Source organism: Hetaerina americana, unplaced genomic scaffold (assembly GCF_022747635.1).
Source record: "Hetaerina americana unplaced genomic scaffold, ioHetAmer1.1.p SCAF_5, whole genome shotgun sequence".
In the NCBI taxonomy this organism is placed as follows: domain Eukaryota; kingdom Metazoa; phylum Arthropoda; class Insecta; order Odonata; family Calopterygidae; genus Hetaerina; species Hetaerina americana.
In genome coordinates, this window is record NW_027287095.1 from 89,241,238 (window position 1) to 89,266,069 (window position 24,832).

The 24,832-nt window shown below is 38.6% G+C and overlaps 1 protein-coding gene across 2 annotated transcripts in view; it reads left to right on the forward strand.

Moving 5' to 3' along the window:
- Flo2 (flotillin-2) overlaps nt 1–19,679 on the forward strand; it is a 109,721-nt gene extending 90,042 nt beyond the window's left edge. For both annotated transcript variants that reach the window (XM_071592961.1, XM_071592962.1), the window contains 6 exons: nt 12,853–13,085; nt 13,604–13,723; nt 14,183–14,397; nt 15,357–15,540; nt 15,656–15,802; nt 16,918–19,679. In XM_071592961.1, the coding sequence (XP_071449062.1) occupies nt 12,853–13,085; nt 13,604–13,723; nt 14,183–14,397; nt 15,357–15,540; nt 15,656–15,802; nt 16,918–16,947 (929 nt within the window). In that variant the 3' untranslated portion in view covers nt 16,948–19,679. The remainder of the gene's footprint in view (nt 1–12,852; nt 13,086–13,603; nt 13,724–14,182; nt 14,398–15,356; nt 15,541–15,655; nt 15,803–16,917) is intronic.
- Nucleotides 19,680–24,832: the final 5,153 nt, after the last annotated feature.

Genomic DNA, 24,832 nt, shown 5'->3' on the forward strand with positions numbered 1-24,832 from the left:
GTACCATTAACTGCCAACATCACTTCTTCACGGGTGGAAAATCTGTGACCACCGGACCATTTTTTCAAGTTTGCGAACAGAAAATAATCCGAGGGGGCTAAATCTGGCGAATAAAGTGCATGAGGTAGAAATTCAAACTTAAATTCATGAATTTTGACCATTTCAATGACGGATTTATGAGCTGGTGCATTGTCTTGATGAAACACTTTCTTCTTAGCCAAATGCGGCCGCTTTTGCTTGATATCTTCGCTCAAACGTTGCAATAAGCTTGCATAATACTCGCCGTTGATAGTTTTTCCTTTTTCAAAATAGTCAATGAAAATTACTCCACTCGCATCCCAAAAAACTGACGCCATGACGTACAGCTTTCTCATGTCCAAATTTTCAGTTAATATGCGATGTACCGCACTTTTTGAAATGCCTACTATGTCTGCCAGCTCGCGTACTTTCAGTCGACGATCATCCAGTATTCTTTTGTGGATTTTATTCACAGTTTCAGGAGTCGTCGCCTCATTTTGTCGCCCAATTCGATGCTCGTATTGACAGCTCGTATGGTCTTGTTTAAACTCTGCTACCCAATATTTTACTGTTGTAAACAAAGGAGCAGACTCACCCAGAGTAAAATCAGTTCATCTTTTATATCGGTTGGGCTGAGGCCTTTCAAATAAAAGCATTGTATCACATAACGATGACCAATTTTCTCTATTTTCACAAAAAACCTTCACTATTGATGGCTGCCAAACAAGTACTAAGCAACGTAGCGTCTTCAAACTTGAAACAAATGCTTTATAGATTGCGTACTTTCTAATACAGTGATATGTTTTAAACAACTACCGCCATCTCTAGGTCAGGCCGGGTACTTCTGAGCCTTCCCATTTATATTGAAATTTATGTGTGCTTGGTTTGTAATAGTGTAATCTGTGGTGAACAAATAACCTTCTTTGATAATAAACCAGGTAATTTGCTCTTAGTAGCAAGTTATAATGGTTGAAGAGATAATTGTTTATCATAGAAAACGCGTCTAGTTATCAAAATTCATCAGTAATGATGATTAATCTTTTTCCCTTCGCGGCGCATTTGAGTTGTTTCCCCCAGGTTTTACATTTTTGGTTTCTTATTCCAGTGGCAGTTAACTTTGATTTTGCATGTAGTTAGTTAAAACCTTCTCCTGCGGTTGTACGCTCTGATTTTCGTACATACAGTGGTAGTCTCCGAAATGCAGAATTTATTAATCCTCAATTTAAAAGCTTCATTGCATGCCGCCGAACATTTTTAAAATTAGGATAGGATTTCGCAGCGCCTTTTATTTTTCTCCGGCACGTTCTCGCTGCAGTTTCGCCTTCTTCCCAGTTCATTTTTCACCCTGATTCCCACACATCCTGGCCCGTGCTGCCAACATTGGTGATGCTCATTTCTTTCCTCTGGGTCAAGTGGAATTTCAGAATTTCTCAGAATGCTAGATGTCTTCAGCATCGTTCCTTTAAAAATGAACCCACTGAAAGCCTAGGAGTCGTGAATTGAAACGTTGGATTTGGAAATGTTGGTATCTTCAGATGCGACAGTGGCCACAAGAAACGGATGACGACGGGGATTCCACTGATTTTAATTATGTCGAGAAGCGTGTTTGGCTTAGAGAAAATATTCTCTCCCCCCTACCAAGATTTTGACCCTCATAAAAGTCATTGTTCCCTATCTCAAACAAAATATCATTTCATATTCGTTTATCATCCGAACACGTTTAATTATCCTCTGAGTTCGCAACATATCATGTAGTGCATTGCTCAGGTATGAAAACGAAATAGGCCAGTTTTATTGAACACCCTTATCTCTCCACGCTATGGCATTGTTTTTTTTTAGCGGAACGCCCTCATCACGTGCAAACCCAACCTGGACAATCACAAGAGGAATGAAGGCCTTCACATTTTTTGCTGCGGTAGTTGTAATAAAAACTATGTTTTTGATCCTCTGAGAAATTTTCCTGCAATTCACTATCGAGTTTTGCGTCTAAGCTACATTCGTGCCCATCTAGGCATTGGGGTACTTAGGGGGGTGGTAGTCGGTGTCAATCCCGCCCCGACATAGCGGCAGGGTGGTCGGCGAGCGCTGGAAATAAATTGGTGACCTCAAGTAGACCCGGTTTCTCACTTCGCATTCGACACTTCAGCGTTGATAAAATAACAAATGCTGATTTACAAACCACGATTAAAATATGGAAATTTTTAATCCCTGAAAGTGTAAAGGTTTAGGGCGACCTTTCCACGGAGTAGGCGAGTGTACATGCACCGTGTATCCCTCCCAAATGTCGTCTCTTTCTATCTTTTAATGGAAATCGGACTCCGGCTCATCTTCCCCCGCGTTCAACACTTTGGAGCCGGAATTTCCTGGAGATCGGCGGGCGTGGTGTTGAAATCACTTCCGTTCTGGAGTGGCGGTGGACATGGTATTTCCTTCCGGGAACTTGTTTCCTATTTTTCCTAGTTAAAATTAAATAGACCCGCGAGGGTTGTCGACAGACCGCCTTGGTCCCACACTCTCGTCCCTTTACCCCTCCGAGTCCGCCCCTCCCGACCTTCGCCCCCCCCCCCACCGGTTGCTCACGCACCCTCCCTCCGCCCTCCAAGGGCAATAGCACGGCCCGCTGCCGAAGGTCCCCCACCTTCCCTTTCCGCGAGGTCCTTACCCGCAATTAAGCAGCTGTGGGCGGGATGGCCGAACAAGTGGATGGTTACCACGCCGCTCTCCGCGGTTTTCCCAAGAACAGAGTCACTGCAGGCCTTCGCGGTTTCGTCGCCCCGTCGCGTCGGCGCGGAGTTAATCGGCTTCGTTTAAGCGAGCAGTTTTTCCACGAATGGAAGTTGATACTTACTTTCAGCAGATGCCTTAGTCAGGGCGTCCGCCTGGAAAACCTGTAAAACACGGGGAATTCAGCGGATGTTCTGAAATTATCGGCATTTGACACATTTGACTTGGGCAAGTTCCTCGCCTGCTTATTTGTGATGCGTTCGAGAGATCTCTCCCCCCTTTTTCCATCTCTTTCCCTACTCGACTTTCCCTAAGTAAACCCTGCTTAGAGATTGAATTGAGGCAGTTTTTAATGCTCAACGTAAAAATGAAGGACAAAGCATTTCGCTCTCTATATATTTTTATTTTATGTTCATTATTGGCCTGCGATATCAGAGCATAATGTGATTTTTGTTGCTAATTTTTGGTGGAAACTTTTGATTTTTTTTCCTCGGCGGACTAATTGTTAATAAATGATTTTCTCGTGCGCGTGTGAGATTTTCATGCTTGCTGCTGGTCGATAAGAATGGTAAATTTGAGACTGAAATTATCGTCCCATCTTCAATGCTGGTGTTTTTGTTATGTTCTTGCATTCCATTGAAACGATTCGTCACTATTCCTTCAGAGTCCAAATTTCAGTCTGCACGATTTATGTATTGGCAGCAAGGCCTCTCGTTCTCCATACAGTCAATACACTGTCAATGCAGAGAAACTTGTGATAACAGATGAATTTCTTGAGTGGAGAGTTTAGTTATTTATCAATAGTCTTCACTAACTCAGCATTCCGGCATTCGGTAGACAATTTTGTTACGTGCGCAATGCACGTATCGCAACGATACCACCAACCGTGCCTTGTCATTTACCTGCAGTGAATAATAATCACCACATGACCAATATTTACGGGGATCGGGATGGCGCGGTCGCTAACGTACTCGCTTCCCACCCAGAGGGCCCGGGTTCGAATCCTGGCGGTGTTGAATATTTTTCAAAGGGTGTTCCGATCCCTACTTGAGGTGCTTTGTGGAGGGCACTTTGAGTGAGTACGCCGTCCGTCGGATGGGACGTAACACTGCGGATTCCTTGGCGCCTTTCGTTAAGAGCAGGCTAACGCCGACGCCGGTTTTCTCTGCACCCACCCTTCATCCTTTCCTGTCCATTCCCTATGGCGCAAATGACCTGAGGTCGCCTCCCATAAAAACACTAAAACCAATATTTACCCGAGCATAGACTTGTTTGTGGGCGTGAAACACCTTGGAAAACTGGAAATATTGCTAGCTACGCCATCCATAAATCATGCTTTAAATTCCCACGTCATCACATCTTCTCATCGTAATTTACTTATCAACGTCGAAAATGTTAGAAACTCAGTGGTTGTTGACCGTGGAATGCCAATGTGTAAACGGAAGAATACCTGACAGTTAAATAATTCATATCAAACCTGATTGTAAAGATATCTCTTTGCATTTGATTATCTAAATTAAGCATGTCGACGCCTTCCTCTTTCCTGATCACAAATCATTCGAGTGAGGCCCTCACTTCGACCCTCACGCGACCATCGTCAAAAATGCGGCGAAATCAACTCACCCCAAAACCACGAGATTCCAGAATTTACGTCAGATATTAAAGCTCTGAACTCCTAAGAAAATGGATAAAGACCCATTGGTGCGACTATGTCCCCTTCCCCTACTGCAGAAGCTGTTATCGCCCGACTAGATTATTTTCATCGCCCGTAAATTGGCGAGCCATCAATCCTGGTGCCCCTCGTTTATGATGTCGCTTAGTGGGCCATTAGTGGCGCTCACGAGATGGAGGAGAGAATTTGACAACTAATTCATGGGAAAATCCTGAGTGGGCACCGTTATCGCCCAAATTACAACCACAAAATATGGTTAAAACAAAATAAACACACAATCAACTCTTGGAAATTGATTGTGGTATATGTTTATTTGAGTCAAATGGCGTATTCCGGATGCCACCAGTATTTCCATATGCCGCTCTTCAGTGGGAATGGACCGATTAGAAAACTGCTCTGTCGCTTTGTCCTCTCCGTTCTACATATTTTCCACTCCCCTCTTTATTCGATTGTGGCTTCTTATAATTACGTCCTCTGCTGTTGAATATTGTGACATAAGGGAGAAAGTTAGGAAGGGGGAGGAAAGTATGGAGGAAGAATGCATGAGTAATTGCAGATGGTTTAATGTAGTGTGGGGTGTCAGGTTGCCTCTTGTTAGTCGAAGCATAAGGAATTATGTAGGTGTGTTTAATCTGTGTCCATCGAAAGCCTGCCTTATACGGTAGACTTCCAAATAATTATGATTGCCTGTCATTCGTCTCCGTTCCCAGGTACTGCAATGTTCTTCATTTGTTTTAATAAACGAACTGTTTCCGTTCTTCGAAGCTCTCTCTCCCTCTGCTGTCGGCGGCATTTTCTTTGCTTGAAATTCCTTCTTTCTCTCGGCAATGTGATCTCGATATCTCTCTTGCTTCACCCATCACTGGCAGTCTTGCGTCCAAGGTAACCAATTTTTCCACTTTATCCAACTTTTGCTGCCCTTGTCTCGCATCAGCCTTGCCCCCTTCCACAACCCTTTAATTTTTTTGCTGTTGGATTTTTCATGTTGAATTTGTTCTCATATTTTTCCGTGTCCACCGTCAGAGACTTCTTCTTTGTTAATCGATATTCATGTTCCGTCAACTAAGCGCAATACGCCGATTGCCGCATCTAACATTACGTATTCAACCCGAAGGTTAGTTTAGTAAGATTTGGGGGTTCAGCCTGACTACTCTTAACTCAGAAAGCTTTAAGTCGTCTGAAATCCACGACTGCAGGATATTGACGGAGGGGCAATGGGTACTCTTTCCTGTACCACCATTTGGATTCTAACGAAGTTCTAATAGCCACTTAGATTTGTAATGCTCTTGTCCTGTGGCATCGTCCTAGTTTTGAACCAAATACCCTTCGTTCATTAGCCAAGCGCTCGACCCAATAATCCACCACACCTTCCCTTGGCTTGTTGTTTTGCGATAATTTTAAATCATCTTCGCTAATTTGACTTGGAGTCCAAAGGCTGAATTCATAGTTGGAAGTAGCTGACTTATGCTGCATTTAGCCTCACAGTAATAGTATGATGCCATTGTAAATGACCATTATTCCTCTCCTGCCTTTTGTTTTCCGTACAAATATGGGTTTCGATCCAGGCATTGAATTCGTGGCATTCGGGTTGCGTCCTCGTTGGGCAACGTTTTCGCTAGCATTCCAATCTGCATCGTGTGGTCCGAAGTGAATTAGCAAAGGGCTTTAATGTCCGCCGTGCATAGAACTCATGGTCTGACCTCACCATTGAAACGCCCTCGCTGTAAAGCCAAACGGTCGAAAGAACTTAATTTGAAACGCTGCCTCCATTATATTTCAATCTTTCTTTTCTATTTGACATTACTCGAAAAATGGCTGATTATGCATGATAACATTAATCTTGTGGCGCAGTTTCGGAAGCTCCCATGTTGAGGCGCGGCATACATTAATGTCGGGTGGATGAGTTTGATAAGATGTACCATTCGTTTCACTTGATAGTTCTGGTGCATTGGTTGCTAATTAAAAATAATATTGCATCCCTCGAGTTTCGTGGAGAATGGACGTTTCGAATGCTGGAAATGTCGAAGTTCGCCGGGTTTTTTGATCAAGAGACCTCATGCGGTCGAGGATGACCTACTATGCCTTCACAAATTGCCTTGCGTGACCTTTGATGCTTTTCCTACTCTGGATGAGTTATCATTGCCATTTATCCTTTTGCGGATGGAGGAGTTTTTTTCTGTCCAAGTGAGTAATATTAACGTAAATTCCTGCGTAGACTTGCGAAGCACAATTTGCGAATTTCTACGAGTCTCATCGTTAGCTATTAATTCCGCTGCGTAGTGGAATGCCTTCTCGAAATCTGTTTTATAATAATGCGAAAGGAACCTCATGTACGCGTCTTTCGAACGCGACCATTCTCTGTCTAATACATATTTTCAATAATGGGATTTTAATGATGTAAATTGTCAGGAAGTGCGTGTAAAATAAGAGAAAAATCGCGTTTAATATTCGTATAACAATTAAAAAAGATAATACGTCGAAACAGATGTGATTCTTCGCGATGCAAAAGATTATTGGCATTCACGTTGAAAGCCTGAACAGAAGGTTGACAAGCCGGAATCATTTGCAAGTCTCCCGATCATGACTTCAAAGTTTTATTTTAAAAAATTTCAAACTTATTTGGCTTCCCAAGATAGTTGAATTGAAGTAGTTACTTCTCGCATTCCAGCAAGTTGTTGATTATTGTTTTCGAGTTCAAAAATATGTGATAACATCCGTTTACATAAATAATTATTAACTTCGAGTCTTTTCTCTTTAAATTACGAGTATAAAATCGCACTGAGTTCTAGACAAATTATTTTACACTCCCACAATATATTTTTATGCACATAATGTGTGAGACTTCGGATCTCAAATACTATATTTCATGTGAGCATTCTTACTTGAAGATGCTCTGTCATCCAAGAATAAACTGTTATTTACGACGGGCATAATATTTTACCAAAGGAAATGAAATAGCTGGTTGATGCATAATAGAATGCTGACAGTCGTCACCATCAAAAAAAGCCTCTAATGCGGCGGTACAGATTGAGGTCACCGGTTCACTTGGCGGCGATAATGCCCGGTGTTGCCTGGAAACGGCACCCCGTAATAGTGCGTCCGTGCCCTTATCACCTCCTTGTTTGCAAATGCTTGACCGCAGTGCGATATATGCGGTGCCATCAATCTTCGCCTTTATTTAGAGGCGGCCTACAGAAGTTGTGGCTTTTTTCACCTCCGTGTCAACCGCAGCGGAAATATGAGTCAAGAGTGTGGGAATGACACTAAATTAATTTACCGAGCGTGCTTGGGGCTCTCTCTCTTTTCCCTCACTCGGGCTCTTTTCAGGTGATTTCTCATTAATCCCTCCCCTTCGTACGTGATGATCTATCTCCTCGTGAAGTGCGTAGAATGCCCCCCCTCCCCCGCGCAATTAGTCTCCGGCCCTACTCACCCTCGCACAACGCAGGCGAGACACGCGGCGACAGCCGACAGACGTTTCCGCGAACGTTCATCGTCGTCACCCACTGCTCTGCAGGAATAAATTAGATGTCTATGTGTGGTAGTACGAGGTGCTTTTACATGATTTAAAAAAAGAACAGACTTAATTCATATCTTCCAAATTATTCTCCGCTTTAACAATCATACGAGACTGAACGAAATTTCTCTTAACTGAGATCTAAAATGTTTTCTGTAAAGGTTTCAAATTTCTCCAATGTCTCACTAAAATGCCGGAAAAATATGAGGAAGATCATTTGTTTAGTTGAATGGTGCAACTGTATGTAGAAGTCATCAAATCATAAATGTGTAATTGCCCATTGACGTCATCGGCCGGATCAGCTTAATGGAAAGCAAAGCCGGAATCCGTGGGTTCTTATCAGCCTGTGAATATTTTTGTTGCTAAAAGTGAAAACTTCCATCATGATCGTGGCTTTCGAAGTGACAGCATTTTTACGATAGGTGGCCTCAGTTCATCCATGAATGTAAAAACCTCCAATCGTAAGACCGACCACCTATGATGATGATGAGTATTCACTTAAAATTGTTCCAAATGTCTTCCATCGTCTTGTGTCCGTCGCTTCCACCGAGCTGGTCACTTTTCAGTTGACCGGTCAGAAGAAAGGCGAAACGGAAATATTTTCTTGCAAAAGATTCACTTAGTGGCGTCGCAGAAATAAAACTAATATGTGCGATATAAAATTAACTCCTTAAGGATTTTTGTTTCGAATGCAGTCAATGGTTGGCAATGGAGACCGCTGCAACTCTTTCATCAATTATGTTTTCGATACTTTAAGAAAGGAATATTCGATATTAAACTGGGCAGTAGAAAAATTCTTGGGCATTTTTAAATACCATACTCTTCTCGAAATTCAAAGTGTAGAGAAGGCAGTGCACAAATGAAAAGAGACCAATTCAGGCTATTTATTTGAGAAAAAACCCTTCGAGTGAACTACTGCTTCGTTTCACCAACGCCCTCTAGAGTGCAAGAGTGTCTTATTTTATTTATATTTACCCTGCAAGCCACCGCCAGGGTGTGTGGCAGAGGGTGAGCACACACGAGAATAATTTTACCCGAACATGGCCCTACCGCGGTCGAACAATGTTATTATGATCCCCTATCGTTCGTGGAAAAAATTAAATCTTAAATCTATCTGTTCGAAACCTAATCTCTCTAATTTTATCCACATGATCTTGCCTACCATAACACGATGGAGGTAATAATACATTTTCAACATCACTGCTAAAGAGACATCCTTCCAATTCATGCAAGAGCTTCAATCTGTAATTTAACCTTCCCGCCAAGAGTGATTCCCAGCCTAACTCCTCTTTTATTTTGGTTACGCTACTGAGTTTATCATAACAACGTATTAAAAATCTACCTCCTCTACACTGCACGCGATCCAATTTGTCAATTAATCCAACTTCGTGAGGATCCCATATATACTTGCAGCATATTATAAATTAGGCCTAACCAACGACATATAACATGGATATGTATAATGGGATGTAATGGATTGATTGCTCTAGAGGGTTTGGTTTAACCGGTATGCTTTACATCGATCACCCAGTACAATGCATTCCAAAGGCTCCTAATTGATACGTTTTCTGTGAATAGCAAAGGGCACTGCCTCTGCTTTCTTAGGTGCACTCGGTTACTAGTCGCGTTTATTTCTCTGTTGTGCGGCGGGCGCTTGCATTTCAGACAAACATGTCGGTAGATTCTGGTTTTAATTTTCGTGCGCGTGCAAGGGATTGAATTTTCTTCCGGGCTGACGTACTCTTGAGAATCGTATCCCTACAACACTTGAGCTCTGAAGATAAATAGGTTTCAAACATCTCCATCGTTTGCATTTATCATTTCTTCGTCAATTCCTCCTCATTACAAAAACATTGCACGCACCAGATGAGCTATTCATACGAATAAATTAGATCATCTGCGCGTAATTCTTCTAAATCGGTCGCTAATGCTAGGTGGACTTCATCTCGAGCCGTTGTCGCTCTTCTGTCTTCAAGAGTCATCCTCACTTCCGAATGTCTATGAACCCAGCTGTCGGATAATCATGAATGTGAAATTTCTGTCGGTATTATCAGTCTTGGCTTGCTCCCCGTGCAGGAAAGAAGTCGACCCTGGCCTACTTGCCTTCGCTCCCGTGATTCACGCGCATTCATTTAAAAAATGTAAAGGGAATTCTGAGAAATATTTCCGGGGGAAGTAACTCTTATGTAGTTAGTTCCATGCATGCTCGCTCTAAAAGTATATTCAATAGTAAAGTGTTAGTGTCCTTGAGTGTTAGCGGCCCTTTCATTGGCTGGCAAATCATTTCAATTTTTTACTTGACACCACCGTTATTAAAGCGTAACCTTGGCAACTCTTGCTCTCTTAAAGGAATGGAAACGCTAATGACACGAAATCTTTTCATGTTATTTTATGGGCATTCTTATTTTAATGGGCCTGTACAATTAACAGATATTTGTTTTCTTCCGCGAAAGGCGTGCACAGTGACACGGTGATTGCCTGATTGGCACCATCTGGTTTACGAAGGGCTGACCCATTACGGTTGACCTAACTTATTATGAAAGCCTTATCCAAGCGTCAGGAACTTCACTTACAACGATGAACGACATGTTCTATTAATTGAAAAGGAGTGAATTCAAACCTTTTCTTTTGATGCAACGTGAAAGTCTCCTGCGCCTAATTAGAAGAGGTACATATTCGATGCCAGTATGTAATTGTATTCTTTAAAGGCTGTTCCTATGTCTCCAGCTAACATTTATGGCTTCTAATTCTTAACAAGTGGAAAAAACATAAACAATATTGTCAATTGATCGTTATTAATGAAGAAACTTATTTTTTTAATTTTATCACGTATCCTTAATTTGCCATACGATTGGATCACATGGAAGTGAGAGGTTCACAGAAATGTGATTCGAAATCAAAAGAATGGTTTCAGAAATAAGCTTTCGAAATGAAAAGCTTCCGCAAAAATATGGCGGAGGGACCCTCAAAAATGTCCCTAGGCGAATTGAGACGCGAAAGAAGCTCCGAAAGCCGATGCCTGTTCCGCCGATTTAATTCATTTTTCGCTCGACTGAAAGGAGGGTGGTGAATGTGTCGGTGTGTCTACTCTAATGACGACATGAGCCAAGACACAAGACGTTTGGAAACGGGTTCTATTAGGTCGTGTGGAACTGGCACAGCTCAGAGTGAAAGTGCAACTGATGAAATTTAATAAAAATGTTCGCTGGTTAAGTAGCGTTTCTTCCAACTGTCCCAAAGTGTTCGAATGCTCAGTCGAACCAAGGAACGTAGGGAAATTCTACGCAGCGCAACGATGGTTACCACATACCTTGTTTCGACGAAAAATTTTATTCATTGCTTTAGCATCTGAAAACATGGAAGACAGTTACTTGCATTCCACGTGGGAGTATGAGACTTACATCCAAGTGTGTTAATGGAATTGGATTTCCATTTTTTCTCCTCCCATGAATTTACATGGAGATTCCTCCTCTAGGAGTGCCATCCCATATCCATGGATTTAGTTCGTACCCCATTTAATGCTCAAGGAATTTGATCAAGGCATCGATTTCAATTATATGCGCCAAAAGCCAACGGATGAATTTCTGTTGACTTTTATGAAACCCCTTTTCGAAGAAGGATTCGCGTTTGCTCAAGTTTCGCAAGTTCTTTTCGCAGCTTGTTCTTTTACCGCGCGGCACGTGCAATCATCGTCCTCAACTTCTTAAGGCGGAGGAGGTTTGTCATCGCAGCCACACGTCCTTCTCCATTACTATTCATTTCAAATCCTTATACGTTGTGACTCTCATAGTACTTTTTTATGCCCTTTGTCAAATGTAACTCTTTGCCATAGTTACTTTTTTCCTAGTACTGGAAAAAATAATGGAAGGGAATCCATTATATTTGCCAGGAAGTCGTTATCACGCAGAACATGCCCAACGAATTTAATTTTCCTTTTCTCCATCTCTTTTATTAGATTACTAGCCTCTTTAATTTCTCTCGATACTTTTATGTTACTTTTCTTGTCCGTCCACCTTGTTCTTGTTATCCTTCTTCAAATCCACATTTCAATTGCCTCCAACCGAGCCTTTTCCCTCTTTCCCAATGTCCAAGTTCGCATTCACATAATAATGTGCTCCAAATAAACGTTTTTGCAAAAGAATTTCTAATTTCCAATTTCATATGTTTGTTTCCTAAAGGATTTTTTTTATTTTCATATGGCTTCTTTTCACTGCAGACGTACCTATGCTATACATTGTAATGAGGCTCCCAAGGTAGCAGAACGCTTCTACTTGACTTATCATTGATTCCCCTACCATTAAATTCTCAAGGGTTTCTGTCATGTTTACAGGAGATATCATAGCTTTGGTTTTCTTCACATTTATTTTAAATTTTAATTTTTCCAAATCTGTGGGCAGAATTTTTTGCTTTTTATTCATGCTAGTAAAAAAAACCATAAACACGGTAATCAACCCGAAGGTCGGTTAAGAAGGTGATGGTAGAGTTCACCCAGTACTAAGCCCTTTACGGCGTGTGAAATTCACACATAAGGGTAATAAGGGGGGCCAGTTCCTTTCCCTGTGCCGGTTATGGTTTCTCAGGAAGACCCGAAAAATCACTTAGTTTGGGCGGAGCTGTAGGTGCCCAGAGGCTTGCTCGGGAATCGAACCCGGGACCCTCTGGTCAGCAAATTCACGGAAGTGCTTATTAATCGAAAAAAGGTGATTTGGACCTTTATTTTTTATTATGACACAACGTGTGTGATGTCATACTGTCGCACCCATGTACGTAATTGAATAAATGCCCACGCGCCGTTGTTTGACGGGCGATGGTCGGACTCGGGGCCGTCCCCGCGAGTGTCGGGACGCTACCGTTGCTCCCCCCCCCCCCCTATCGGTACCCTTCCCTCGACTCATCCCTTCTCTCCTCTCTCCAATTTCAGGTACGCTTACAGTCGAAGAAGTGTACAAAGACCGAGATCAATTCGCAGCATTGGTGCGCGAGGTAGCGGCTCCTGATGTGGGTCGCATGGGAATTGAGATCCTCTCGTTCACCATCAAAGACGTGTACGACGACGTGCAGTACTTGGCATCCCTCGGCAAGGCACAGACGGCCGCCGTCAAGCGAGATGCAGACATCGGCGTGGCACAAGCGAACCGGGATGCCGGGATACGGGTAATTATTCATTACTGTGAAGAAAAACATGGTATTTTGGCTTGATTCAATGCTGAATGTTTAGTCCAGCACTTGCGTCATGGACAAAATCAAATCCCTCTATTGGATGGCGTCGATGTAACCCAGAAAGCCTCATGCAATCAATGGGTTACTCAAAGGTGGGCAATGGAGAATACAGATGCATTTTTTAAGTTCAGTCAAAATTTCACTGGCAAAAATTATGAATTTTAGTGTGATACTATGGAAGGAGGGGTAATTTTTTCTTTAAATGACGTTACGTCTAATGAATGAATCATTTTCTTGTATTTCATATAGCAAAATCTTTAATATGAGTGGTATTTAGTTAACTAGTTTTAATTATAGTTCATTCCTGCTAATTGAACTGGAGTTACTTTGAAGATTTTATTGAGGTGTAGCAACTAAGTAAACATTTCTATATTTTTGCATTTTTCAAATTGTACCTTTTTCTTACTGCCGAAGGCCAAAGGGTAATGTTTTTTCATTTCATTAATTTTTAGGAAGCAGAATGTGAGAAATCAGCCATGGACATTAAGTACAACACGGACACCAAAATTGAAGACAATGCAAGAATGTACAAACTCCAAAAGGCTAATTTTGATAAGGAGACCAACACAGCTGTAAGTTAAAGCTGCTATCCTCCCCACTATCTTCGGTTATCAGTATAATTAATTAATTGTACATTCTTATGGTTATGTTAATATGCATTAATGTTCTCAACTTTAGTTTCATAATTTACTCTTCCATTTCATGGATATTCTGAATTTTGTGCATCCATAAATTGTATGTTTATATCATGGTGAACACAATATCCTCTACTTTTGCTGGTCATAATTTCCACTGTAATATCACAGAGATATTTGGAATGCACTTGTTGCTATTATGGAAGTACATTTTCAACATTAAGATGGCAATAATTTCAGTCCATAATCTAATATTTAATCATGTGAGAAGGGGAATCGAAAGGGATAAGGAAACTCTGTAGCTTGCTTTGCATGAAAAGATCATATTTCATCATTTTTTACTACATTCATTGAATTGGACTAAATGTATTCAATTGATATGTCTTGTAATTATAGAAAGCTGAAGCACAGCTTGCATATGAACTCCAGGCAGCTAAGATCCGTCAAAAGATCCGAAATGAAGAAATACAAATTGAGGTTGTGGAGAGAAGGAAGATGATAGAAGTTGAGGCACAAGAAGTGCAAAGGAAAGAAAGAGAATTGAACAGTACAGTTCGACTTCCTGCTGAAGCTGAGAGCTACCGCGTTCAAACTATTGCTGAAGGAAAGAGGTGAGCATTAACTTTGTATTATTCACTATCAATGCTCAGGCATTTTAGGTCTCACTATTTATACTTATGTTTGAACATATATTTGTGTTATGTTTTTATCGTTATTACTTTGGGTTCTGATCAATTTAATGAGACTTATTATGGTTTATAGGTGACAACATTCAAAGATCAATAAATATTATTATTTTTATAATTATTATACTGCTCAGTAATCAATATTGCTGGCCTAAGGATTAGTGGTAAATTAAGGTTTGTTTTAACATTTTTATGGGTCCTGATTGAATGAATTGCAGATATTTTTGCTTGAACTATGAGTATAAATTAATTTTCTGGCAGAGAAGCCAAATTTTATGAGAAGAAGTCATTGGAAACAATTAAGTATGTCAACTTAATCGATGTTAGGTTAGGTTTATTTGTAAAGGAATTGGTAAATATGTGGGGCCATGTATTTTTTTAGTTCATCCAAGCAAAAAACAGTCACATGAACTATTTAGTTAAAATATTTTTTCCTTACGGTGTTCATCTTTTTGAATTGTTAGGTATAATTTTAAAGGTGATTTTTTTTAGAAGCTTAGGTGCTTTGCTGCTCTTTGTTTTCTCAGGAGTTGTGTTGTTGCGATCTAAGTACTTGTTTCTAATTGAAATATCAAATGTGTTTTTGAATTTTGAATAATATCATGAATTTCAGTTAACCGTGTAAGAATTCTATAATTCTCCCCAGTAATCTTTATCAGCCTAATGTGGATATTTACTTGCCTTTTAATATTTCAATGGTAACTATAGGCAATAGGAGTACTCGAAATGGATTAGTCAGTTGACTAACACTAAGAAAATTTTGCGTATTATGTATGAAACTGTCTTAGATCAGCAGCAAGAGTGTTCTTTTGTGTTTCCAGAGAGACCTTATCGTATGAACTTGCGAATGTAAACCAACCAAAACATCACTCATTACATTTCAGAACGCAGACAGTCGAGGTAGCCAAAGCAGAAGGTGAGAAGATTAAAATGATAGGATCAGCGGAAGCTTATGCAATTGAATCGGTTGGTAAAGCAGATGCAGAGCGCATGCGAATGAAAGCTGAAGTGTACAAGCAGTATGGGGAAGCTGCCATCATGGCTCTGGTGCTTGAAGCCTTACCAAAGGTCAGTGTGAAGGGGAAGGGGAAGTGAACGCAGCAGAAAAGCAACGTCATTATTCAGAATTGCTTCCAATTTTGTGCTGATGTTTTTTTGACTTATTTTTAAATGTCATTTGCAGATTGCAGCAGAGGTTTCGGCCCCACTCGCAAAAACAGAGGAGATAGTTCTGTTGGGTGGGGATGATCGCACGACATCTGAAGTCACTCGTCTGGTTGGCCAAATTCCTCCAGCTGTGCAAGCACTCACTGGGGTGGACCTGTCAAAGGTATGAGGAGAAATCTTACCAGATGAGGCCAAGCATATTTTTTGCATAACTTTTCCCCTTCTTATTATTCTTCTTAGGACAGGTGCCAGACTACAGATATAATTCCATGGGAGAAATCGTAATAGAATTGGCAAAAATGTTCAAACTCAAAATTTTGGTGGAAATATGTCTGATAGGTTCCTGTAGTATAAAAATTAATGATATACCATTCTATTCATGGGTTTGTACATTTGAAGTTCAAGGGTTTCATTGACCCATTACAGTCCTTACCCATTCAATTTATGCACCTTTGAATCATCTTGAATATAAAATGTGGGGAGATTACCAAATATGGTAATTTAATTTCAGGAATATTTCGATGGTTTCAGTTAATTTTGTTCTCCCCAAATACAGTACTTAAAGGGCATCATTCTGCATGGGTTCCGGTTAGTAGTAATCTTCCTCAAGAGTCAATGTAGGTGTGTGCAGGAGTAGTGTGGTAGTAGTCTGTTGACATTCAGAGTGGTGGTGGCAGTGTGCCTGCAGGCATGGTGTTGATTCAAGGCCATGCACTTGGCCATTTAAATTATGAAATAAGCATGTACAAGCATTTTGGTATCTGATGATTTCTATTTTCTGTGTGGCTGTGATGTATAAAATGTCAAGCTTTCGAAAGAGAACAAAAAATGGCCTTTGATTTTTTTAAGAGCACAATGATTGATTTTGTACGTTTAATTATCTCTGCATATTAACTTTTGTTGTATAGTGCAGTGGAGAAGTAGGCTTGCATTTTTAAACCCACATAACGTTCAAGAAAATGTGATTACTACCTGTTTAATTTCCTCCACTCTTGGTCTAGACTTCAACATTCTCAGATTGCTTCTCAGACTTTCATGAAATGCAGTGATGTAGAGTTGGATTCCAAAATTTTCTCCTGCATTATCTTCGAAATTTCATTGTGTCACCACCTCTAATGTTAATATTATTTCAGTTTGCACTCTTTAATAAAACTTTTATATTCCACTTTGCTTAGCTTTGATATCGTTCTGAATCTCCTGATTTTTTTCAATTTCAGTTTGCCTGTCATTAATGATTCATGGCTCACGCTAATGTTTCTCCCTTTTCTATCTCCTCAGGTCCTTTCCAAAGTTCCTGGAGCCAAGTAAGATGTCACTGCCAATATGGCACTGCCTCTCGCACCTTCTTGAAGCCTTTATGCCAACACCCCCAGATTGGTGCGATGTTCATCACTGAATTTTTCTATATGGGGTCCACTTTGTTCACTTTGGGAGATAGGAAAGGTGCCAGAATCAGAGACAAAATAGCCTTTGGATGATAGGAGTTGAATGGTTCAAGCATGGTCGTCATTTTTGAAGCAAGAATGAGATAGGGAGAGAGAAGGAGCTGAAATGAAGAAGAAAGATATGATGGACAGTCAGGGAGAAGAGGATTTTTTTTCAGGAAGCCATAAGAAATGTGTTCATTAAAAAAATTGAGATAATTACAAAACAGTAGCTAAACCATGTACACTTTGAGGTGTTGTTGAATAGGATAGTCAGATATTTAGTTAGGTAACGGCCCTGATCACTCGGAGAGAGGATCAGATGGATGGGAGGATGTTTAGGGTGTTTCCGAGACTGCATTCATTTCATCGTATTACTCTTTGTCAAGTCATTTAAGGAAAAAAGAATTACCTCTTCTTAGCTCCCCCATTCCTCTTCCCAAGTGCTCCTTTTGTGACACTAATTGAAGCGTTCGGGGGAAAGTGATCCCAACATTTAAAGAATAATAAAAAACCCAAGCCAAGCCCGTCCAGTAGATGGAAAGGTTTGACAAGGTGCTAGCTGATTGAGCTGTATTATGAATTCTCATGCACTCTGTATCTCAATTATTATATTTGTGTAATATTCTCCTGTCCCATGGTGATTGTACCAAGGAATTTAACAAAGACAGCTTATTTAACTAGTCATCTGGCAGATTTTTTATTCCAGCTGAACTTTTATTTGTCAGCCATGTAAATGAGGATTCAGTGAAGATGATAATATTGATGATCTTAGTATGGAATTTTAATGCATTATCATGATTTTGAATTTTCTTTCAGTCAGGCAAAAATTGGATTTCTGAAAGTTTGTAGTGGCCATTAGTCAGCATACTTATGGTGAAGATTGCATTAAAATTCCTTACTCAAATGGCTTCTTGACTTCTTATCTGTATATTTCAGCTAAACTGAACCCTGCAAAGGCTAAAATTTAGAGCTTTACTTTCTGTCTCCAATTTATTAGCACACTGATATTGTTATTTTTGTATATTGTGGACTATATTCCTATATTGCTTCTGAAACCCTGTGCATGGTAATACTAAATGCTCAATGGTAGGATGTGTCCATTTGTTTTATGCTGTGGTGATTTAAACATTAGCTGCTGAAATATGGAGTGTTTGCTTCCCTTTTCCATTAAAGAAGAATCATACAAGGAGCAAATTTCATAGCTTTAGGTGGCAGTTGTATGTTCTTTCATAGGTCTGTGTGAGAAAATCTGCATGTGAAAACTTTTAGTACGGGTCAGTCAAATGCATATTCATTTTGTTTGTTTTAGCGTGCAGCCTAAATATATATTTTGTTTTGATTATCCTGAAAACCTTGTGACTTGGCCTGAAGTTTGATCAGGAAAATATTTGTCAGCAGGATATATATTGTATCAACTCCCTCTTCTACTGCACTTATTATCACAGAGAGAAGAAAAAACATTTTTGGTAAATGTTGGCATGGGTTTTATCTGTGAGTGATGATGGATTACTGAAGCAAGAATTATTAAACGTTCACTATATTTTTTTCTCATCGTGTTCTAGAAAATAGTCATCACATTCTACTTTTGAGTGTAATTATTTAAAAAAAAAAAAATGCTTTGGAAATGTAATTTAGCTGATGACCAATGCAAAACAATAGGCACATTTTTACTACCAATTCATAGCTGAATTAGATGTTGTTGTAGTTTAGATGAAGAAGAAAAAAAAGCATTTCAAAACTTGTATTTTTGTACTGTCTGATTTTTTTTCAAACTTTCATCGTACTGGTTCATGTGAGTTTCTTGCGGTACCTGAGCATGGTGGTAAAAATGGAGAAAAAATGAAATTTGTCATAATTAATCCACTCAGTGTTCAGATTAGATTTGGAATGAGCAATCCATCATTGGGATCAAAGTCATTGTACGATGTTTTAACACATTCAATCAAGTGTCAACATACAGACATCAACCAAGTGATTTAACATCCCATCACTTTGTTTTATGAAAATTTTTATCACAAATATATCTTTTGATGCATACATAGGCATGATAGAGCTCCTAACCATTACAACTTTTGAAAACTGCCATTATTTTCAAATGGTATCATTTTTATCAATCTGCTATTGAAAATATGAGAAATTTGGTCGAGAAAGAATTTGGAAAATAAATTTTAATGTAATGTAGTGTAAGGTCATGTATAGGGGAAGATGTAGGAGAGACTTTTCGGTTAAATGTACTTTCATCAGGGAATGGATTGCTCATCCCATGCCCTCCCTGTTAGTAGTAGCAACGAACCAATGGTTTAGAGTGCATGTGATTTTCAACTGATATTTTTATTCCTATATTATAATCTTCAAATCAATCATATGGAGTTACTGCCAAGGGAGTTTACATGTCCTGTGTTATAATGGAAGTGAGAAACAAAGTATATACTTCAAAGATAATTTTTTGAAGAATCAAGTTTGATCCAATGTTGGAATGAATTGGGGCAGAGTTGCATGTATTGTAAAGAGGGTCTCAGCTATTTTTTCCAACCCTCTGTACATTTACTTGTTGCCCTTCTTGCATGTTCATCCTTCCATCCAACCCATGATCAATAAATATCTTGCCTATTAGTCTGTTTTTTATTCATCTACTTAAGTCTGTAAACCATTTTTCTGGAAAATTCATTAAACCTTACCTTAGACATTGAAAGCAGCAGTGACTGCTCTGCTCTCCTCTTTACATTTTGTCTAAATCCATGTGTATATATATATGTATATATATATATACATGTATATATACATATATACATATATATATATATATATATATATATATATATATATATATACATATATATAATATACATGGATTTATATATGTATATATATATATGAATATATACCTGTATATAAAAAAATGTATGCATATATGTACATGTATATGTATTATATATGTATATATCTATGAGTGTGTGAGTATATGTATAGAAATATATATATATATATATATATATATATATATATATATATATATATATATATAACTAATGGAAAGATAAGTAGAATGGGGATACAGGGGAGGGGTTTGGAGGTTTAAAAGGAGGAGCAAATGTAATGGGTGATTAGTTGTTGAGAGAACAGGAGAGTTAGGTTCAACCTAATGGATTAATTTAGTTCAAGGGGGGTCGAAGGATTTAGAAAGCCAGATGCAAGCTAACACTAGGGTCCTTAACTGGTTTGGTGTGGCTGTTGGTGGAAGGGTTGAAATAATGGATCCTTTGCATTAATTGTCAAAATTATCACTGTAGTTATCTCCTTGTCTGGGAACTGGCATAGATAGAGAGATATACAAGGGCTGACCAGGAAGTAACTTATGTTTTGGCCTAGCATGGCAGTTGATAGGACTAGACCCACCATCTTGGTGTCTAAACGTTGTTACACTCAGCAAGCATCCTGCTGTGGCAATGTGCAGTCTATGGTTCTCCTACGTTGCTCACTTCAAACTGTTATAAGGTGGGCTGCAATATAATATCCCACGAGTTGTGAAGTGCGATATCTGTGATTAGGTTTTTACCGTCACAAAACCACTAGCCAATTGAAATTCTTTTGTCAACTTTGTGAAGTGTATGGAGATGGAATAATGAGTCAAGGCGGAGTGAGGCAGTGGTGCATTTAGTTCAAAAATGACCTCACCAATGTCCATGACAAGGAATGCATAGGTCAGTAAGGCCTTGTCACAAATGAACTGATGGTGAAAATCAACGAAAAAATTCATAAAAATTACTGATTGACACGAATTTTTCTTCTTCACAAAGTTATTTGAAATTGAGTATTTATTGCTGATTGAGCATGAATAATGGCCTTGCTGTGGTTTTTAATGGCTTATTTGCCCTACTTTAAGTTATTTTGAGGTTTCCTGTGAATCATACAATCATAGAGGTTTGACAAAATATGAAATGAGGATGGTGACAACAATATTTAGTGTTTAAATAACTCCTGTAATTATGAAGTTATTTGGCATGAGTGAAAGTATTCAATGGTTTACCATAAATTATTAGCAATTCCATCAGAAGTAGAAGAGGAATAATGCCAAATTCATAGTAAAACTATAGCAACATTTTGCATCAGAAATCAGAATGAATTTCTTAATCTTAGGCAGAGCAGATAAATATAACTGGATTACTGTATTTTTATCACAAAAATGGTATTTGCATGAAGGAAAATCCTATCCAGGCCTGATGCCATTGCTGATCAACTCTTATGACCGAGGATCATAACAGCCAAAGCCTATGTCACAAAGTTTGCGGACGACTCATCAGTATTTTTTAGAGCTGTAATTATTACCTTTTAACTGTCATACAACTAGCCAACACATTTCAGAAGTTGAGATAATTTAAAAAAATAGAAGAATGGGTGAAATTTAAAGAAATTTCTTTTCCCAAATCCCTTTTGTTAGATTACATATTGTGCCGCTTCCAATGTACAGAACAAATTCATGCTTCATAGTAATTAAATGAGTAGTTGCCTATATGTAGAGATGTATATATTATATGGTATGTAAATTAATTGAACCTTATTATTTTTCAATGTCAGTGAATGCCTAGAATACGAGTTAGTTTTTACATTAAACTAATGAAAATTCATTCTGGCCATTTATGGCTTCTCAGCAGGTTTATAGTAAATGTTGTATAAAATAAATGTTTTGTTTCAATGAAATTTGACCCAAAAATCAGGGGCAAGAATCACAGTACCGCTTCTAAATGCAGGAAAATTTGTTCCAAAATGTTGTTTGTCTCGATTTTTGGCAGGTTAATTATGTTACTGTCTATATTGTCTTTGTTTTCAAAACAGTCATGCTCATAAAATCAGTTGTTTCTTGCTGAACATTTCACTGTGTACAGAGCACTCAAGGAAAACAAATAGAATGAATGCCGCTTGGGAGTTTCTGAATCTGATGCTTATTCATGCCATAATATTGAATGGGAAATCTTAAGTTTGAAGCACCCACAAGTGCATTTCCTGCCCCAGCGTGGCACATATAAAAGTGAGGCACTGCAGTTGTTTCCTAGACTGATGGTGTTGTGTGCCTGGATAATTCCTGATCCTGCAATGCATTTTCACCCAATGACCATTGTGTGTGATGATTTTATTAGCCTTGTCAAGTAAGCATTATACTTTTGCAGTGAAATCTCCATGTAGGATGGAATACTACCTTCAAGTTATGGATCAATCAATACTGATTTACCCAAGTTTTTACTGTATCTTGTCGGTGAATGAAACTATATATTTGATTCTTTGTCTCATTCTACTGCCAGCACTGTTCAGTCAAAATTTTGCTCGTGTTTCTTCTACTTAAGAGTGAGCACATAATTTCTTCAAAACTTTCACCACTCCAGTGCATACACTCATATGTTAATTAAATATCTGCCAGGAATATTCTCAAGCTCCTTAGATTTAGCATTTTATGGATGCAGAATGTAGTTCTCCAAATTAAAATATTTCTGTGGTCAATTCTCTTCTTAAATAATTGCATGAAAAACTTTTGTAGATATTTTGCATTTTCTCCACCATTTACCTCTACCATAGTCAACCTGTCAGCTGTGACCATTTCATCAAGTCTCATCTATTCTGCTGTGACTCGATTGAAAGCACTCTCCTATGGTATACAACCATATTTTTCTCCTAAGAAAGTCCATAGTCTAAAAATATTTTCTAGCTGAATTGTAACTAGCGCTCTATTTTTTCTTATTATATATTTTACTGGAGTTAATTTGGTAATTATGCACTGAAAAGTGGGTTCAGAGTGGTGATGGGAAAGGAGTGGAAATTAAAAGTTTTGCAATGATTCCTGAGTGGTAATAGGCTGAAAAAATATCCTGAGACTTGGAAAATGAAGTAAGTCTGAAATCCAAGTCATCCAAAAAATAAATCAACATATGAAGATATTCTGTGCACCCAAGTAATCCTCTCATTGCTAATTAAATATGTTTCATGTCTATTGTCCTTTAGTTATTTTTGAGATTTTTTCAGAATAGTTTAAAGTTCACTAGAGCATGTGATTCCTTATTGTATATTAATCAATGGCACAGAAAATTGAAGTTACAAATTAATAAAATGTGTTTGAAACAATTGCATTTGTTACGTCAAATTTCAAATGATAAAATGGCATTAATAGGCCACCACCATTTTGAAGAGTGTATTAACTTGCATGGAGAGAGGATGAAAACTGGGAATCATGATTAGAAAGCACATTTGAAGGAGCAGTTTTACAGAAGCCATGATTGGATCAAGAATGATCTTAATTTTGCTCACCACTGAATCCAACTCATGGATGAAATATAAATTCATTCCATCGATTGTAACCAGAGAACTTTAATTCATTTGACCCCAGGATGCTCAACGACTCCTCATTGAAGTGACAAAATCATTTTAATGCTCTTCCTGTGCATTGAGTAGGTGGATTTTTGGATAATGAAATAACAGCATAGTAATTAGTATAATGCTCACGTCCGAAAGTAAAGATACAATTCAAATTAAGGTCTTTATGAATTCATAATGTAAAGGGTCATCTCACGTCTTACTACATCTACAATGCTTCCCACAGTGGAGATGGAAGTGTCTTTGTAGAGTGCAGGTTAGTACTTAATGGTATATAACCAAAGACGTCTGCATGCTTTGTGTTCTCAGAACTAGGGACAAGTATTATGATATTGCGGTGGAGAAGAACTTAATTATATCCAATAATTTTTAATTGCAGTTATACACAAAAACTTCAACACAAATAATTAAACTGCCTACAAAAATATAATTGAATATCATTGTTTTGAAAAACTAAAATTTTGGTCTGCCATCTGCAAATATTTATTTCAACTCAAAAGATGTAATAATAGGAATTATTTTTGGCAGTGGTAAGTGAATAATGTGCAAAAATTTATTTAGTTATTAATAACTATTGCAGTATGCTGTTGGCAAATACATCTGGCCCCTCACCCTGAAGGATAATGGCACACGTAATTACACAATGCAGGGGGAGGGTGCAGTGGTCAGTGTACAGGCCAAGAAGTATTATGAATATTATTTGATCCTAATTTGCATTTTCTGTTGCAAAATATGGATTGCATTTTGCAAACAATGAAAACAGCAGGTAATACATATGTATTCAATTATTTCTGGCTCAACTTTGTGGAAGTTCATGTTCATTAAATGAATAATATAATGTATCTTTCCACTGTTCTCTCTTTTGGTGCTACCAGTTTCAATGCTTTTTGACGGCAAATGTTTACCTGATGATGATGTCTAAGCGTTGTAGTCTAGTAGTACCAAAATAAAGAACAGTAGAAAAATACCTTGAGTTCTTCATTAAATGATCAGGTAATACATATTTAAGTTAAAATGAAAAACTGATTAGTTACCCAACAACTGACGTCAATGATATTTTTATGAGAATCAAAAATTTTGAGTGTTGAAATACACAATGAGATTACACTACTTTAATTTAAAATTGCATCTGGCAAAGTAACTTGCATACAGAGGGGAAATTTAATGACAGGGACATTGAGCAATGTTAATGTGAAATGATCGGTGAAACCTTTGATATGGAGTGTCGTCTTGTATGAATCTTATATGTGGTCATCAAAGTAATGGAGGATTGGCATATTGGAGGCTTTCAAAATGTAGGGGTGAAGAAGGATGAAGGGTTGGTATAAATCCAAAGCAGGCAGCAAATGTAAAAGCAAAGCTTTTGATGGGCGACGGATTGTTGAAGACTGTAAGAGAGGGGCGAG